Source organism: Siphateles boraxobius, unplaced genomic scaffold (assembly GCF_051911475.1).
Source record: "Siphateles boraxobius isolate OS27281-9 unplaced genomic scaffold, OSU_SipBor_1 295, whole genome shotgun sequence".
Lineage (NCBI taxonomy): Eukaryota > Metazoa > Chordata > Actinopteri > Cypriniformes > Leuciscidae > Siphateles > Siphateles boraxobius.
The window spans coordinates 216,964-237,500 of NW_027508914.1; the positions used below are offsets into that span (position 1 = coordinate 216,964).

The 20,537-nt window shown below is 38.3% G+C and overlaps 1 protein-coding gene across 1 annotated transcript in view; it reads left to right on the plus strand.

Moving 5' to 3' along the window:
- Positions 1-20,537, plus strand: part of LOC143754089 (partitioning defective 3 homolog) — a gene marked incomplete at its 3' end in the record, with an annotated part of 255,804 nt that overhangs the window by 216,617 nt on the left and 18,650 nt on the right. The window contains exon 12 of the mRNA XM_077247004.1: positions 20,303-20,491. Within this exon, the coding sequence (XP_077103119.1) occupies positions 20,303-20,491 (189 nt within the window). The remainder of the gene's footprint in view (positions 1-20,302; positions 20,492-20,537) is intronic.

Here is a 20,537-nt window from a genome sequence, read left to right on the forward strand (position 1 = left end):
CTTTATTTTCACAATAATATTTTAAAACGTATTATATGAATTTAAAATACTCAAAATGTATGCAGTGAGTGAAAGTGTAATCCTATATTAACTTCATCTGGATTTGATGTGTTAGAATGTAACATGCATGTTAACAATTGAATTTTAAAACTATTTATCAGATGTTAAATATGGTCTGAAATGTGTAGGATAGGAATCCTGCACTTAGCAGCGTTGATTACTGGCAGATTTTCTTGAAAATGAAACCCAAGTAAATGAGCGCTTTTAGCTTGATTTCCTGATTTGACATGTTCTGAAATTATGTCCAAAGATATTTCTGTGAACAAAGTGCTGTGTCATTTCATTCACAGAACTGCTGTGATACAACAACCAATGCAATACAACTGGATAAAGTTCTGGATAAAACTGAACATGCTTTTAGTGACACTCACTGGGCATTTCACTTTGAAAGTGTTGGGAAACATGCAAAATATCATTTTACAGAAACGTCGCCACAGGAATGTTTTTGCCAACCAATGGCAGACTCCCAGCAAACAGGGAATATTCTCTGAACTTTGACTAACGTTCTGGCAAGGTTCTCTCTAAGTTATGAACAAACATTCTTCCAGAAACATGAATAAAATGTTTGTTCAAAGTTGTCTGGTCTTTATTAATGTTCTCAAATCATTAGCACAACAATATTAATACATCGTTCATGGAATTTTTGTCTGAAATGTTTTTTTAATGTTCTTGTTTCAGAATGTTCAGAGAATGTTCCCATAATGTTTGCAAAATAATCAAATGCAATGTTCCCATACGGTATTGATTTTTGGGCTGATGGAGTGGTTGGAGATGAGCTTTGACTTTCTTTCCTTGGCTCAGGCAAGATGAGATTAAAGACGCCATCATGAAGACACACTTTCACAAACTCTCCCACTCCACCTCGTTTCTCATCAACTCCCCCTTAAAATTTGGAGTTTAAGACATCCGAACGACAGGGGTGGGAAGAGAGAAAGAGAGGGAAGAGATAAACTGTTGGATGCTTCATTACTCTTATTGTCATATTAACATTCAGGAGGCTTTAGCTTTGCAACGCACCCGGTTCAGGCATTAAAGGATCTCAATAATCCATACAAGTATGTTCATAAAAATCAGATTACAAAAGCATCGCTCCACCGCTGACAGTTATTGCAAATAAAGTGGAGAGAGAGAGGACAGCGGACAGTTATTGATGCCATTTTGTAGATGTGCGTGAGGGAGCGAGAGAGAGAGAGAGAAAAAAGAGAGGCGGAGAGAAAAAAAGAGAGAGAGTGTGGTGGTTTTATATGATGATATGGGAAGGTTGTCATGTGAGCCAATCACAGTGCCGGACCATTAACGCATCATCCAGGAAGTTCTAAATCAAAAGACTGAGTGACATGCTCTGCCACAGTGACAGGTTACAGTCTAATAAATCAACACTGCCAAGTACTTACCTTGTGCTTTTTTATATTTAAAGACGTGACACAATTAACCTCAAATTAGCATAATGACAATGTGCGAGAAAGTAATAGAGCGAAATTGGACATTGTTGGCTCTAACCCCTAACACGCTGAGGGATCTTATTTATTTATTTATTTTCATTTATCTGCATGCATGCGATTAGCCTTCCAGACGTCTAGGGAATTGCAGACATTTTACGAAAGTGTGAGCATCAAATGCGGGCTGGCAGAGGCAGTGACTTATTGATAGGGGCGTCAGCTTTAACCTTTGCTCACAGCCGAAGTCCAGTCCTGAGGGAACCGCAGAAAAATGAGCTTTGATGCCCCCGGCCAGCCCTCGCCCTTTAGAGAAAAAGAGAAAGAGAAGCGAGAGAAGGAGGCATGTTCAGTGAACTCCAAAGAGGAATCGATGAAGTGTTGTCCTTGGAGTCTTCTGCACTCTGGGCTGGTGTTAGTTGAGTGCAATTATAGGTCATGTGCCACTCAAAGTGTCTCATACTCATGAGATTACTGATCTTTAAACAACTGAGTTGTTGCTTTTGTTTGCTGCTCCTGACAGGTAGATTGAGACTCGCTGACACATTTGGGTCAGTCTTAAGGGCTGTTCACAACAAGAACAATAACTATAAAGATAACTATAATCACATTGGTGGCCAAAAGTGATGCCCGGCCTAGGAAAATTGACTACTTCACCCTTCTTTGAAAAATTATTAAAAAAAAATTTTTTTAAAAGATTTTGTAACCATATTCCATAGTTGTGCTTGGAGTCTAAATGTGCCGACATAATTTTTGGCCACACTGTCATACAAAGAAATTATGAACACATAAAATAACCAACAAAATATATATTACATTTTTGATGGTTTAAATGAACTGAATAATAAAGAACAAATATTAGGGCTGAAACGATTCCTCGAGTTACTCGATTACAAAAATTCCTCGAGGCAAGAACTCTGCCTCGAAGCCTCGTTAAATTCCTATGTAAAATGTAATTCACTATACGCGGATCTATACTATAGCGCGTGATACATTTTGAATTTATTTGGCACGATGGCGGAGAGTAAAGATGTCCATAAACGGCAGAGAATGTCTAAAGTTTGGGATCATTACATACTTAAAAAGGAAGAGAACAAGGTACAATGTGTCTACTGCGAAGTAGACCTGCATACCACAACAGTACGACTTCAATGATTCAGAATCTGAACCGAAAACATCCACTCTATGCTCTCACCAAGCGTCACTGAAACATAACCTAATGGTCTGTTCACACCGAACGCGAATAGAGCGTCAAAATACGCGTCAAAATACAAAATATCTTAGACGCTTAAACATTCGCTCGAGTTAAAATTTTTCAACGTGCGCGGAAGACGTTCGCGTCATTCGCGACGCCCGGCGCGAATGATGCGTCTATTCGCTTCTTTGCACTGACTTTGTATGTAATCTACTCGCGCAAATAATTTAAGTTGCGTTCGGTGTGTGAACCGCTTGACTTACACACACACACACACACACACACACACACACACACACACACACACACACACACACACAGACACACACGCATACACACACGCACATGCACCCTCGTCTCTCTCACGCGCCAGTCAGATCAATTGCGGCAATGCATCACATATGCTTAAACTTTCATGTAGCCACGCAACAAGTAATTTCAGCATGCATTCACTGTATACACCGCGACGTGATGGAGGAACAAATATTGTATTGCAGTCTTTGCGAGACCTTGTTTGTATGTCACGTCTTCCAAATAGTTACAGACAACAACAAAAAATGAAATTCCCCAGCCTGCTTCTCCAAATCCACTCGTACTTTTGGGGAAGACATTTTAATTGGCTACCAAAGTAATTGAGCATAGAACATTGTTGGCACTTATACTAAATGGGTAAAAATTGCAATAAATAGGCCTAGTTTTGGAGGCAAATGTTGGAGTTGGAATAAGTTTTTTTTTTTTTTTTTTTTGAGAAATAAAAGCCAAACGCTTGATCATTTTACAGCCACATCATTTTCGTTATGCATTATTTGTTTTAGTTGTTTAAAAACACACAAAAAATTATCCGATTACTCGATTAATCGATCGATTAAGTGCTAGATTAATCGATTACAAAAAGAATCGATAGCTGCAGCCCTAACAAATATGCCCTCCAGACATCACTTTTGGCCGCTACTGTATATCATGGATTCTGATTACCTGTTAATGTTTTTATCATTTATCAGCTGGAAAAAATCATTCAAAAAAGTGATTCCAACCACAATTCTTTATCCGTGCCATTATAGTTATAGTTGTGCGGTGCACTACAATTGTTTTATAATGATTTAGAACTATACATTTATAATTATACTTATCGTCCTTTGTGCGAACAGGCCTTTACTAAAGTCCTAATGGAAAGTCTTTGTGTAAGGGGGTTTTCACAGAACCTTGGCCCAAGTGTGATTGTTCCCGGCACCTTCGGCAGCGTCGGTCTGGTTTCACACAGTGTCTACACCGGACACAAGCTAATAGATCTCATTATAATCAGTGATTGTGTGATGAGTCACCGACGGCAAACTGATACCTTGTTCTGGTTCTGACATATTATTCACGTCTGCGCTACTGACACGGAGAAAACGTGGATTTATGGTCACTTTGGCACATCAACACGGTGTCAGACTTTTGAATACTAAAGTCAAACTCTATTGGAATAGACAAAGAACAGTGGAGTGAAAAAAAATCAAGGTTTAGAGAGCCGTTTAAAAAAAAAAGATTAGATAAAACTTGAACTTGAAACGCTGTGTCGTGTGTCAAGAAACCAACAGTCAAACATGTCCATCTAGCATGTGTTTAGATAGAAAAACAAAGGAAAAGCAGCATAGTGGAATACTTAAATGTGTTCTTCAAATCAGTCACTCACTCAGTTCCATATTTGTTATAATGCTGCCTTACACACATAGGCCATGACATTAACACCCACCAACCCACCGAATGCCTGTGTATTTCAGCAGTCGTGTGTAACACAGTCACTCCTACTAGCCACTTTGACAGGTTGAATTTTACATGTTATATATACATTTTTCAATTGTAGTCTTTTAAAAAGGCATCTGAAATAATAAATTAAGTGCAATGCAGTGTTGTCAAAAATAGAGATTTTTCAATACTGATACTGAAATGTCTAAAACGCTTCCAATACTCATTACCCTCAGTGCTCATTTATTTTTCTTATTGTGCTTAAACAGTCAAATACACACAGGATAATGTCAGAACACCAGTCTTGGCGAGTATTCGCATAAACACAGTCAGTTATGTTTTAAGTGAACATAAACCGTTGAGAAAGAAAATGCATGTGTAACAGTATCATGGATCCATGTGTCTGGTCTTAAAGTGACAGCAGCCTAAAATACCTGCTGCCAAATTATGAGATAATATTAAAATATCTATATAGCAGTTTTTCCACATGGTATCAATGTCAAAATTGTGGCCAGTAAAAAATGCTGAGTGGCTAGTAACTTTGGAAAACCACTAGCCACAGATGCTGGTGAGCAAAAAAGTTAATGTCAAGCCTTGATTATAAAGTAGCTGCCTATGAAGCCTGACTAGGCTTTGGAACAGAGTTTAGTCTCACATAATAAGACTTTAGCAAGCATAATCTCGTGTCTACATTGCAGCTTATTCCAATTCAATCACTTAAGGCCCCTGATGAAATGGAGAAAGTATATTGGGGCCTTTAGATTTGGCCAGTTAGTTGACGTTTTTTTTTATGTCAGTTTGTTTCATTTGAAATGGGACATGTACGTCACAAACTTTGGCAAATCTACCAACAAGTTGTTCTTTGGACATGGGCCATTGAAGAAGTCTGTGGACTTGTAAACAGGGCTTTGTTTTCCGTCGTTCAATAAGAAACATGTATACACAAACTCCCGGAAATTTAGCAAAGCTAATCAGATTGGATTTCGCAAGAACTCCATTTTGTGCTCCAACATGCTTGAAATGGGCAGTGAACAGTCCGTTGGCACTCCACGACTGTGACGTCTGACATCTTGTCATCTTAACATTTGCATCAGGTTTATTTATTTCGGAATTGGAAGTGAGCCTTGAATATAAAACAATTGTTTGTGTTTCAGAAAGGGAAAAAGGATGTCAGAGGAGCGGTGGGTAATGCGGTTGATGCTGAGGGAGCAAGAGGGTGAAGGAGAAGGATAAATGATGAAAGTGGGAGGATCGGGAGGAGAGGGAGGGAGAGCGAAACAGCAGGAGACGGATAGGCCAGAAGATGGAGAGAGAGGGAAAGAATGAGAGATGTGATAGGCATCTCAGGGAGCCATCAAAAACTCCACTGTGGAGAAAAGAAGGGAAAAAAAGAGAACTGACAACAGCGGCGAGGGAGCAAACGTGTTTTGACAGACATTCTGCACTTGATGAAATCTTACCTTGCCACTTCGCTGAGACACACGAATACACTCCGAGACCTGACAAACACCCTGCTGCTGAATTATTCATGTCAGAAAACGCAATTATCCGGCACACTAATGTGGCCAGCGGCGTGAGAGCATTAAAACAACACCACACACACACACACACACACACACAAGCAATTCCATCTTGTAAACATAAAGCCCACCGCGTTCTTCTGCCTGCTGTCTGGTCTTCACTGGCCGCAGTTTAACTTTCCTTTTGATCTCCCAGTGTGCACTGCTGCGAGCACTCAGAAGACGTGTGTGTTTGCGACCGCTGCTAAGCCACAGTGATAAGCAGAGATTATATATCACCTTCTCTTCTGCAAAAGAAAGAAGTCATTGTGAAGTTTTCAACCACACCAGAGACGAGGAAACAAAGGAACCAAAATAAATAGGAATTTCATCCAAAGCTTTGGCTAAAGATGAGGCGTGTTGATTGACATTAGCATGTTCAGTCAAGTAACCGGTAGCAATATAGTGTTTTGACTGGGGATGCACACAAGTACCCTAGTACTTGGAAGAGGTAGCAACTTCACAATGTTTTGGCCAGTGTTTTGTGGTCTGGTTTGGGACACAAACGCTGCAGTGTGACGGAATAAAAGCCTGGCCTCACATCACCGCTGCCGTCCATCAGTCAAGCTCTTAAGTAGATAAAGAACTTATTTGTCAGTTCTTAACCTTCACAATACCCAGTCAAAGTGATAACACCATATTACCCTTTCTGTTGTGCATCATTTATTATTATTATTATTATTATTATTATTATTATTATTATTATTATTATTATTATTATTATTATTATTATTATTGAGTGTTCTACCACCAGCATTGTGTTTTTAAAGTGTTGTATTAATGACATAATAGTCCAACTTTTTTCCTGGAGACTCCTGTGTTCAGTTTGATTCTGTTTGCTACCGTTAAGCTATTTTTGAACAAGAATGCACCTCACTATGAAATACATTAAACTTCCTTAAATGGGTTCTATTAAGGTTTTTTTTTTTTTTTTTTTTTACATTTTCAACTTTCTTAAGTGTGTATTGTTGCTGTTTGAGCATGAGCTCAAAGCTCTGCAAAGTTACAAATTCGCTCCAGCGGGAGTTATTCTCCATATCAGTCTCAGTGTTTCTGAACTCCCTGAAACTTTACTCATTGTAGACTTGAGTTTTCTTTCAGGATTGAACATGTCACAATATATACCCTCATATAGGGCATTATTCAAGGAGACATCCATAGTAGTGGTGTCCGAAACCATAGTGGGCGTTATTGAGTGCACTCATTATATCCCAATTTGCACCGCAATATCAAGTTTACAGCCAATGTATACTTAAAGAACGTCTGAATTCGTTCCCTCGTTTTCATTCAGTCCTTCAAGTGATCAGTATTAGTGGACTAATCTAGGGAATAGGGATTGAGGGTTTAAGGGGTGATTTCTGATTCAGCCCTAGACTAAGCCCGAATTACAAAATAAATGATATGAAACAAAACCCAAATCCAATTGTGACACACACCTGTAGTCTTGACCACAGGAAGTCTCCATTGAGCTTGTTGAATTTGTTCATGGTAAACTTGATAGATCAGAAGGAAATCTCTGAGCAGTTTTGAGTTGGTTTGTTTGAAAAACTTGATGTCAAAGCTTGAAATGCATTATTTTTAGACTCAACTTCCCAGAAAATAACCCTATGAATGACGATGAGCTTTTTGTTTTGATGTTCCAATAATGCACCCATCTGTAGTCAATTGCAACTCTCTCCAAGTTGGAGTAGATGCTCACGACTTTTGGCTTGTTCAATAACCGCAACTCGTCAATCCAATGCAAAATCTGGCAAAACGGTCCAGATGACAGCGTGTACGGGAACGTCGTTTCAGCTCGGCACAGAATAGTAATTAAACACTACATTAAATTCCTCTTCATGACCAGTTCAGACTTTTCACGGATCCATTAGAGGCTGAATCTGCCAAGCTAAGAGAATCTTAATTGCGCAATTAATTTAAACGCTGATGTCTACTGACAGTTGGATTTATGGTGTCTATTGAGGCCAGATCCAGACAAATGTGTGACAGGTTCTATTTTAATACCGCTGATGAGTTGGCTTGATATCCCGAGAGTGACGCCTATTTTGCCAGTCATCTGAAAATCTGCTGTTTTTCAGAACTTGTTTCAGAAAAATGCAAGTTATTGTTATTGAGTTATTGTTGCTCATTTCCTGTTATGTTCCAATTTCTCTCACTTCACTGAGGAGCCTTTCTATTTTTAATTGTGGTTTGGAAGGATTTTGTGAATGCTAAATTGTTAGGAATCGACAACAACAATGCAACTTTTGTTTTCTCAAATGGTCACAATTATTCTCAGCAGATAATATCTTCGTTTTTCAGAATCACTTTGTACACTCGCACTCTGTGTACTTGGTCTTTTCCAGTGCCAACAGAAAGGGCAAGTCACAACATTTATTTCCCCATGCTGCCATATTTGTCTCGAATCTGTTCACTGGATGTGGGAAACTTTAGTAACTCACAGGGGGAAGAAATCAAATCAGCATGTTACCTGGACACTAGAGCTGCTGTTAAATGAGAGATTGCTGGATGTGTTGATGGGAATTGTTGAGGGAGCTCTTTTGTGAGCTCTGGAAAGTTGGAAGTATGTTTGTTCCTGCTCAACAAGTGCCTGTGATTGCCCAAGAGCTGTAGCAATCATACACACACAGCCTTAAAACACTGACAGCATGAGTGTGTTCACTATGGCATACTTACTACCTACTGCTTTTAAAGGAAGTAGTATGCAGTATGGCATGTCATGCACATCTTCCTCTTGTATGATATATCTAAGAGAAATGCACATGTTTTCAGCATCAGCATGAAACACTGGACACATTGTTGTGTCCGTCAACACGTCAAGTAAACATGTGTAAAATTGAATTTTTTGTCTGTTGCAGTACATCTCTCTGTTGTTGAGCTTCACACCATGATTGTCAAGTTAAAAGAAGCTGAACTTTTAAAACATACACTTATAAAGTTAAATGTATGCTAGGAAGTAACATGACAATCACAATTCTGAGTGCAAATAGGTTTAAGCAATAAGACCAATTGTAATGTAGTGCGGACATATGTCATCATTGTCTACATTTTTGATGCTTTGAAATTTAACATACTTTGAAATTTAAGATTTTTTTAATTTAATCTTTAAAAAAAAGTCTAAAATTTACAAAAAACTAATTTCCCCTTAATAAAGTTTTTTTTCTTTCTTAAAACGCACTGCTTTGTAATGTATTTATTATAATTTAATATTTTTCAATGTATGATTTATTTTTTAAATGATTAATTATGGACAGCCAGTACAGACCAAATTTTATTATTATTAAATCAATACTTTTAATTGTTTTTATACTTAAAATGCTATGAATAAAATGTATGTACAATTTATGCATCTATCTACTTTTTTTGTAAATTTAAAATATACAACATTTTCATCACATAGTAAAAAACATCCACTTCTTTCTTTGTTTGTTTGATCGTTCATAAACGTATACCCTTTGTTAGCATTTTTCGTTTGTTTCAAAAGTTGGGTTATTTTTTGCTTTGTTCGATCTTTTATTTGTTCTTTGTTAGTTTCTGTTGTTTCTTTCTTTCTTTCTGGAGGGGAGAGTGAATGGAGAGTAAATGGACTCCCTCAGTCTATTTTTTTCTAACATTTGAAAACGCAAAATGTGCGAAAACCGACCAAATCTGAATTCATACATGTAATTGATTATTTTTATTCATAAAATGCTATGGAATGTATAAAGCCTTTTTACAGACATTTTACTTTTTACATTTGAAATTTTCACCAGATAAGAGAAAAAAATGAGAGGATTTTCATACTATTAAATGAAGTATGCAGTACACAGCATAGAACAGTATGCATTAAGCAGTACAGAAGTGTTTCCTTGTAAGTTTTACTAATTTAGGGTACGTCTACATTAATCCGGATACATTTGAAAACGGTGTTTTCGTTTAAAAACGCTCTCCGTCCACACTAGCGTTTTCAGGCGTTTCAGTGTGGATGAGAAACTTTTGGAAAACGTCTGAAAACGCTAAATTCACCTTATACTGCGCATGTGTAAAACCTCACAAAAGCTCACTGAGATAATACAGCCGGAAAAATAAATAATAAAGTTATCACTCAATTCTTTTGACAGGATAATTTTATTTAGGAATATCCCCCAGTCACTTATGTGTCCAGGTTTCACTGTCACGGTTCGGTCTAAAACGCGACTGCGTTCATGTTTTGCCGCAGGACAGCAAATGCGAGTGAGTTTTCTGTTATCTTTGCAGGACTGTGATATGAAGAGTGTGCAAAGTAACATATTTAGGCAACTGTGTGAAAGTGAATAGCACATAACAGGCACAATATCGGTATAAACATGAGTAATATCTATGGGTTCAATAGGCATCATTTGACTAAACTTACGTCATTGTCTTAAATACTTCCGTTTTGACAGTCCGCACTACAACACGAAAAGTCTCAGCGTGGACAGAAGGCCGAACCGGAGAGAAAAAGATGCGCTTTCAAACGAAAACGTCTTATTCCCTGTTTACACGAAGGGAAGACACAGATATTCCCCTGCGGTTTGGCCTCTCATTTACACGAAAACCCCGTTTTTATCACAGAAAATGATTATTTCTAAAAACTCCGGCCAAAATGGAGATTTCTGATAACGCCGGTTATGTGTCTCCATGTCAACTGTGAGAAACGGGGTTTTAGGTTCTCAAACGTCACATTATCCGCCAGAAAATGCTTAACGTCACGTGAGCGCCCGGTTTGGCATAGTTATGATGGCGCTCGACTGCATATTTATGCGGGTTGATGTAAATGACAGCTTTTTTGAAAACGATGTTGTGTGCACGATGTTATTAGTGAAAACGGAGGGGGGGAAATATTAGTTTCTCTAGATACCCGGCTATGTGTAACTGTGGCCTTAATGTGGACAAGGCCTCAAATGAAATTTTTTGCAGGATATGTTGTATCCACAGCTGTGCGCAGGTCTGCTGTGATTTTAAGACTGGTGTGTGTGTGTGTGTTGATTGCAGACGAGTGTTTTTCAGCTCTGATTGCTGACGAGCCGCTCCAGAAACAGAAATGACACTCTAATGTGAGTTTTACCGGCAAAAGGCTCTACGCTGCGTGTGTCCAGATCGGTTTTGTTTTCATCCCATCTGACTGTTTCCATAGCAACGGGCAGTCGAGGAAGTGCGCTTGGGCAGGAGGGCACAGGTTGATTAAGATAATTGGCCCCTTTCTTATTCAATGGGTGTGTCTCTGTGGTTTCGACCCAAATTACAGCCGGTTTGTTTCATCTGTCAGATCCCTGACCGCATCCCGTCTGTCTCCACCCCTCCGAAACCCTCAGAGAGAATTAATAAGACGAAGACCAAACTGTCAGTGGAAGTCACAGTCTGATGGCCTCGTCTCTTTATCCTGGGCGGCGTGTTCTTCTCTAAAAGAGCTTCTGATATAATGATCTGTCTGTCAACGTCCTCTTCTTAGTTCTCATCTTAGTCACAGTGAGGTAACTCGCCACAACTCCTGCTTACGCGGTGTAAAAGTCCCAGTCTCCATCCTGGCAGCCGTTAGCATGAGTGTTTCATCTGAGATGCCGTGACGGTAACATGAGAACGGAGCCAAGATCGCTATCAGGATGTATTTGGGACTTGGCAGTCTTTTTTAACAGCGCCTGAATTATCACGTTCACTGGGACCTTGGCTCTCTCTCTCACTCCTGCCTGTACTGTAAGACCCTTAAATCACTGACCACTTATTCACTGAGGAAAAATGAAAAGTCTTTGAAAGTTCTCAACAAGGTCTGTATGGTAACTTATTTCTTTTTGTAAGACGCAAGAAATCTTGCATACGCAAACCATTCGATTCCTCACACCGTTATGTAGACTTACATGGTAATAATATATCAGCATGCATCTCTGGGTGAAAATGAGACACAATTATTGTAAATTAAATCATTATTAAGTGGTGTGACTCCTATGTTGGAACTAACAACAGGTTGAAAGAAGGTAAAACTAAAGTTCTGCATGGAGTTACAGCGCTACAATAAATGAACAGAAATTCAAGCAAGTCTGAAACTACAATCAGAAATCAATGCTGATTCATATGTCCTGAAGGTGTCCTCATAAACGCTGGTTTTGACACCGCGGGTCAAAAAACCTCCAAAGCGGAAAATGTGACATCCATTACCCGCTCATCCCCGTCTCTTCTCCTCCCAGAGCCCGTGTGTTTTTCAGGATAGTCGAGCATTGAGAGCCACTCTCTCTTTAAGCACAAACCCTGGCATCCCTACTGTGAAAATTACCACAACCGTCTCCATTAGCCAGACTGGCACGCTTAAAGTTCAATTGCTTGTTCAAACCCCTTTTACTTCCCTTGAAAATGTTCCCTTGTTGTTTCCCCTTTCCCTGTTTGCCCCCCCCCCCCCCCCCCCCCCCGTCACCAGCGCTTTTGTGGGTTGCATTTACAACATAGCAGTTTGCGGTGCTAAACCCCAAGCCAAGCACTACCATAATTAAACCTAATATTGCAAAGTGCATCGGAAGACAATAGCATTCTGCTAGCGTTTTTGTTTCACAAAACAGTTTTGAGCTGCCACCTGTTTTTGCTTAGCACTTTTTTCTCTCAGCTGTGACAGCAATTAGCCTAGCTGTTCATATGGAGCGTGCGCTGCTCTAGCGCTGTACGGGCCTGATAAACACGCCAGATTAGAGCCGGTTTGGGACATGAGAGCTTGCTGAGAGCATGTGGTGAAGTCAAGCACAGTTAGGTCTCGGACTCGCTGTTCTCCTCGTAGCAGAACGTGTTTATATGTACAACAAAACACTGGTAGTGATCAAAAATAGGCTGATTATGAGACATAAAGTCTGCTGTAGGTGTATTGTCAGCTCATTACGTATAATCAAAGTGGTGTTGCAAACATTTTTCAGTTTTTTCGTTTGACCTTCTTCATTGGGAATGTGATTCCTTGTAAAAATGTGTAAATGAGGTGATTGGCTTCACCTCTCCAACCATTCGTGTCACCTTCACTTTAGGTGCTGACAGTTCTTTCCCTCCTCGCTTTCAGAGTCTCATCTAATCTCTTTTTCTCTCTCTTTCTCTTGTCTTTGGGTCTAATTGTACCTGAAAGTCTTGAATGTGCATTAGTCAGTGTTTAATATGCGGGCTTTATCAGAAGGTGGCGGGCCAAAGAAACAGTGGTGAGAAATTTCATGTTACTTATCATGCACAGGCCTTCTTTGCAATTACATACTTGACTGATTTCTTTTAGCCTCTTAAATTCATTTCCAATGACCTTTATTTCGTTTCCCCGTTTGGGCGAGAAAGTTTCAGCCTTGCTAATTGTTTCAAACCTTTGCAGCAGTTTGAAGCCAGAGAGCAATATTTATATTTTCATTTCTTTCTTTTCCTTGTTTTATTAATTCCTTCATTCCTTCTGTAATGTTGTTCATTCTTTCTTTAGTTTTTTTTTAATGGAGCCTTTAAAGGAAGGAATAAAAACGTATACGTTTTTAAAAGCATTGACATATAATTTCGTTAGCCTCATAGCATAATTGCCTAAGTCATATTTCAATGTTTTTATGCTAGGCAATTATGCTATGAGGCTAACGAAATTATTTGTCAATGCTTTTAAACGATTTTTCATTTTTCACATGTCAATGCTTTTGCATTATCTCGTTCCCCCGAGAAACTTTGATTTCTTTCCGAGCGAACGCAAAGACTCTTAGGGCAACGCAAAACGTAAAGAAAAAACCCCGCAAGAAAACGCCTCTCATTTGTTTTTGTTTTTTGCTGTCTTCAGTTGTTGTTTATTTTGAATAGTTGAGTTCTGTTTTTGGTTTGTTTGTTCGTTCAATACTTTATTCTTTCTTCTGTTCATTGTTTTTGAAAGTGTTTCTTTCTTGTTTTGTTTTTTTGTTTTGTTTTGTTTGTTCATTCATTATTTTTTTTAAAGTGTTTATTTCTTTCATTAGATCTTTTTTGTTCTATATTTCTTGTTTATTCGTTTCTTCATATGTTTTTAGTTTTGTGTTCTTTTTCTTTCTTTCTTACTTACATTTTTTATTTTCATACTGTGTTAGGTTTTTGTTTGTTCTTCCTTCCCTTGTTTCTTTTTTGTTGTCTTCACTTAATCTAAATTTGTTCATCCTTTTCGTTAGTTGTTTATTTTGAATGTGTTTAGACTTTTGTTTTGGTTTGTTTGTTTGTTTGTTTGTTTTTCATTCAATAACACTTCTGTTAGTTGTTTTGAAAGTATTTTTTATTTTAAAGGGGTGGTAAAGTATGATTTCACTTTTCTAACTTTAGCTAGTGTGTAATGTTGCTGTTTGAGCATAAACAACATCTGGATCAAACATCAAAGCAAAGGGAGATATTTGCTTTTAAAGAAAAGGTCTACAAACAACGGCAGTTAGGGACTACACCACATTCCTACCGGGGTTAGTGACATCAGTAACCCTAAAATGTACATAAGCCCCGCCCCCGGAACACGCAGTCCATGTTGAGAAGAGGAAAAGTTGTTGTATGAGAGTGTATTTGTGAGTCAGCTCAAACTTTAGCATCCTTCTTTTCACATGCAATAAAACGACACTCTATGTGCATCTCACAACAGTTCCTATACGAGCGATTTATAGATTATCATGACAGGATATGCTAATTGAAGATAGTTAACTCCACATCAGCAACATAAATTAATCAACTAACCATTCAGAGACGTCCTGTTGCATTCTACATGTTTCACTTCTTCTTGAGTCTCTCCATCTTTGTCTGACTCTGTTTAACATTAAAGGCAGAACAGTTTCTGTCATTTTAGTGTGTCTGCGTGAGGTAATCGCAGCGGCTAACACACACGAGCTCTTGAAACCCCGCCCTCTGCAGCAGCTCATTTGCATTTAAAGGGCCAGGCACCAAACGGTGCATTTTGTTAACCCTCAAAAAGAGACAACTTTAACATGCTATATAAAAATATCTGTGGGGTATTTTGTGCTAAAACTTCACGCACACACACACTCTGGGGACATCAGAGATGTATTTTACATCTTGTGAAAATGCCATTTTACCACCCCTTTAATAGATCTTTTGTTTATTCTTTGTTTCACACTTTCATCCGTTTATTCAAAATTTTTAGTTAGTTTTTCCTTTGTTTCTCTCTCTTTTGTTTCTATGTCCATTTTTCTTTCTTTTTCTTTCTTTCTTTCTTTCTTTCTTTCTTTCTTTCTTTCTTTCTTTCTTTCTTTCTTTCTTTATTTCTCTCTCTCTCTCATCAGTCCCAATGGAGTGAGAGTGAACGACAGATGTCTGCTCTCTCTCTCTCTCTCTCTCTCTCTCTCTCTCTCTCTCTCTCTCTCTCTCTCTCTCTCTCTCTCTCTCTCTCTCTCTCTCTCTCTCATCAGTCCCAATGGAGTGAGAGTGAACGACAGATGTCTGCTCTTCTTTCTCTCTCTCTCTCTCTCTCTCTCTCTCTCTCTCTCTCTCTCTCTCTCTCTCTCTCTCTCTCTCTCTCTCCTCTCCCTCTCTCTCTCCGTGTTTGTACCGTGTTCAGACCCTGTGTTATCTCTCATGCGCTTTTCTCTTCATTGTCTGTGCACTGACAGTATAATTCAAGCTCACTCTGGAAACAAAAGCATGTAATGAATGCACACCATCCAGTCTTGCTTATGAATGAATTAATTAGTAGCGAGCACAATGGGCCAGGTCGAGCTGCATGCTCTTCTTATAACGTGCCATCGTCTGAAAGAAATGTACAGTGTTGTGAAGGCTTGTGACAATGAACCAGCGGTTTGTAACACAATTTCAGACCTTCAAGCAAACTGTTGCATGTTATAAAACTTTGAGGTCAGAGACTGTTAACCTGTAGCGCTGGCTTAAAGCCACTTCTTTCAGAATGACTGCATGTTGAAGCTGAGATCTCAAAGGTGGTGTGCTTTACTGTTTAAAGGAGCTTAGCTTTTACTCAAGATCTTAAGTCACTCCAGGAGGATTATACCCGCTATATTCAGTGCTGCCTGCTAATGCACTAACAAACACGCTCGTAATAGTCATTTGAATAAGAATATGCACCATTTGGTAATTTTGCGCATGCATATTTCACAACTGGTTTAAGTTGGTCACGCAGATTCACCAACAGAAATGACTAGTATTTTTTTTTTTGCCTGCAATATTTCACCATAGGTAATTATAATAGTTAAGTTGCCTCACACATTCATGCAAACTGTTGAGGAAAGGCGTGCTTTTACTTTTCACACACAGGTTCATATGTTCATTCATTCATTCATTTAGGATTTTTTTCCTTTACTTGTCTTTTGTTTGTTCTTTATTACTTTGTTGGTTAGTCTTTTGTTCGTTCTTTCTCACATTTATTTGTTTGTCTGTTCACTTGTTTTGTTTTGTTTTGTTATTCATTCCAAACTGTATTACACTTACACTCTTGCTTTTTGACGGCAAGTTTTGGTTGATTGACTTATTAATATAATCTTGGAACTTTCTCAATTCCTTTTGATTTATCAGCACAAATTCTTAGAGTATCATAGAGTTGTCATTTTGCCAAGGATTATTATAGAGAGAATGGCACCAAAATCTCTGACCTCTATAAATATATGATCATCTAAATAACTCGCCCATCAAAGTAAGGGAGTAATTGTTCCTTTACATTTAGGGATTTAATTGTTTACATTTTAAATATTCCAATTCCGTTTCTGCTTATCGATTCCGATTCTTGTCGATTCATAATTTCGATTCCAATTAGGTAAAAAAAGAGAGAAATCATTCAGATTTATTCTAAGTTGTATTGCATCTAACATTTCATTGCATACCATGAACAAAAATCAACTGGATAAAGAATACTTACACAAGGAGCTTTTGCATATGGTTTAAAAGTACCGTAGCAAAAACAAACTAGCCTAACTAATTTATATTTCAAGCATTAGTAAAGATAAGTAAACACTCAGTAATTAAAAGCAATCGCACAAATGAATACAACTGAACAAAGTTATGTGCGATAAGGTTCAAGATATGGAAGGAAGAAGACAGACTGAGACAAGTGCTTTTATTCACTCAAAGAAATATAAACAAACAAAGTGCGCTTCCATAAACTCTTCCCAGCAGAATGCACGAGTTCTCAGTCCGGTCTCTCTCTCCCGTTTCCCATTTCCGGGTGGCTTTATCCGGTCTAACTTTAATATGTTTAGGTATTCAGGTACAGAAACTGTAATCAAATGCAAAACAACTCTACAGTTTATAAATAAAATATATATTACAAATATAGTTTTGAATAAAAAGTTATTCAGTCAAGAACAAGTGAAATTTATCTTTGTCTTTTGTTGTTTGATTAGTCTTTTTATAGAGACTGCAGTAGGAATATTATGCTACTGTCACTTTAAGAGCTGTACTGATCCAATATACTGATACACATGCACTTTATTTTTCAACTGTTCATAACCAACCGAGTTTATGAGGATATTTTGACATATTTTTGTGTGTATTTGTACGTTCAAGTGCAAAAGGACGCAGAACTCAGTTTAGAATCGCTCACGGCTTTCTGTGCAGCACAGGAACAGCGTGTGAGTCTTCTTGCACTTGAATGGTTTAAAATCACATTAAAATGCACACAAAGGAATCAATAAGAGGAATCTAATTTTGAATTTGATAACTATCCCATTCCTGGTCTTAAGTATCCAATTCCAGAATTGAAATCAATTTTGATTCCCAGCCCTAGTCTTTACTGACAGCTCTGGAAACTCACGAGTGCTTAAAATGTTTCTCGGTTGCCATGGAGTAACCGACAAAAACAATGTCGAGAAATGGCCTACAACTCGCAAAGATGTTTCTTCATTCAAAAACTGCACTGTTTCTATCCATAATGCATATCAGTGCTAGAGTGAGCCAGTGAGAGGCACTTCATTGTGTCAGTCTGAAAGACTGGTGTCCTCTCTGCGTACTTGTGCGTGATAGGAACTAAATGAGTGGCTGAAAATCACACGCGTGAAAACCGTGTTAGCGCTGCATGTGTTCTTCCTGGCACCTTCACCTGGTTGTTGGTTCTTGGTTCTTAACCTGAGAGCTGCTATTGTCTGCTGAGAGCCACCTGGGTTGCCATGGCAACTGCTCAGGCACGGGATGATGGTGTGTGTGTGTGTGTGTGTGTGTGTGTGTGTGTGTGTGAGGTGTATTATGAAAGGAAGGAGAGATAGGGGCCTCACCTGAATGCTTGGCTGAATCTCTATAACTCATCTCCAGCTTCTTTGCTCTCGGCAGCTGGACTAAAGCCAAGCACCTGGCATTCTTCAACGGTGTGTGTGTGTGTGTGTGCTGAACCTTTCTTTAAACACATTACTTTTGCTTTTAATGTATACAAGTGCTACCGAGAGTGGATTTTTCCCCAATGTATCAATCTTTTAATGACTTCCCTGATGGAAAGTTCTGGTTTTGGAACACGGTAGCTGATCCAAAGTGTGTATTAGCTGTGACCAAGATGATCTACTAGGTTTAAACTAGGTCCACTTGTTCATAGACCAGTCAGAAACGGTTGTAGTGTCCAAATGCACACTATACGCACACTATTTGCTGCATAAAGCTGGTTTTCTTTGGATTTTCTAACAATGTAAATCTGAAATGTTCACTGATATGGAAGTGTATTTATATCATGGGTTTGAATCTACACTGTAATTTGATTTTCCTGTGAACAACAGGAGATCGTCCACTTAATGGGTGCCAAGACAATTCCCCATAGAAACCACTGTAAACATCTTGTTTAATGAGTCATGTGATCCTGCTGTGTTAATCTCCTCACCTCTCAGTTCAGCACTCTGTGATTCAACTGGAAAGCTATAATGTGTTTGTTTTTTGTGTTCATATTATATTCATTGTGTTGATCTTTAATAGCATGTTATTCATGTATCAGCTTTGATTATATATAGTGTAAATAGTGTGTAATTTCTACAACACTTACGTTCGCCAAGTAGAACTGCAAAAATAGTAGGTATTCTTCAATCGTAAACACTTTCCTCATCTGTCATTGGTCGAAACAGACCCATAGCCCCGCCCTAAACTCTTGCCATTGGTTAAGTTGTCGCTAGGTTGGGATATGCCTACTTCAATGCGATATAGTATGCAAAAAATATGCAAGCTCAGTAGCTTGTCCTAATTCACATTTTTTAAATAAACATTAGGTAAAAAGTCCCCGGATGACCTACTTATCCGGGGGGATTTTAAATCGTGCATCCGATGGACACTTTACTCTCCCATGAGGCCACGGGAGAGGTTTTTTGTACAGTATGGTGAGAAACAACATAACTGATATCATAGGTCAAATAACAATGACAAAATGGCGGACTGTAGTACGTCTGAATTTCGTTCATACACTACACACACTCATTCCATACAGATCATACTTTTTTAACAGTAAGTTTCAAACCAAATGTAGTACCTACGATACAGGATGCCATTTCAGACGCAGCAAAAGTGTGAATATACAGTATGTTGGTGGAATTAACCTATGCGTTTCTTACTTATAGTTGCATATTAAACTAAGTGTGAATAGCAATAGATGCCATTTTCACTGTGTAAATAGCAACTATATTCTATTTACATTTAGTTAAGAATTGCATATTTTCTTAGCGATAGCTGCTTTTTGCACAAAGTATATTTTTTTTATGTAAGTATGCAATTTTGTTGCATTATTTTCCTGTTATCACTGTAAAGCTGTTTTGAAACAATCTGTTGTAAAAAGCGCTATATAAATAAAGGTGACTTGACTTGAATATAAATAGCAATATATTATATTTACACTATGTAAACATAGAAGTATTTTCTTTGCAATAAGTGTAAATAGTAGTAAGATGCTAGTTTTACTTATAAATAGTTGCAGATACTATTTGCACCTCAGTGTTGTTGTACATTATACAGTATGCAATGATAACATAGAGCGTACATTTATTAGAATTATTAAATGGATGGCGCCCTAAGCCCTCACCTAACCCTACCCAATAAACACTTTTTTATTAAACACAGGTTAGACACTTTGTTCCCTTTTTTTGAATATTTTCTTAATTTTTATTGAAAATAAATGCATTTCTGATCTGACATGTGATGGAAAAAGCGAGTAGAGCGAGTTCTGCAAAAGGCGGATTCAACTCTGGTCGATTTGCGTAAAAACTTTCTACCAAGCGCTTTACCCTTACAGTATTTCTACTGTTGACAATCCAGCATCTTCCCTAATTTTGTCTGGTCCAATCAGGCGCCAGTGGGCGGAGTAAGTGTAAATAGAAACTCAGATTAAACTGGGGAAAGTATTTTAATATTGAAACAATAAATACATTTTTCCTCCCTTAACTTATACCTTTTGTGCCTTTCCTTTATCTCTATAGAAAGAAGAACAATATGATTTAATATTGACTCCGGATGGAACGAGAGAGTTTTTGACCTTTGAAATCCCTCTGAATGACTCGGGCTCGGCTGGGTTAGGGGTCAGCGTCAAGGGCAACAGATCTAAAGAGAACCACGCTGACCTGGGCATATTCGTCAAATCTATAATCACTGGAGGAGCCGCTTGCAAGGTGAGGAGAGTCTGCGTGGCACGTCCGGAGTTTGCAGAGTTTGACA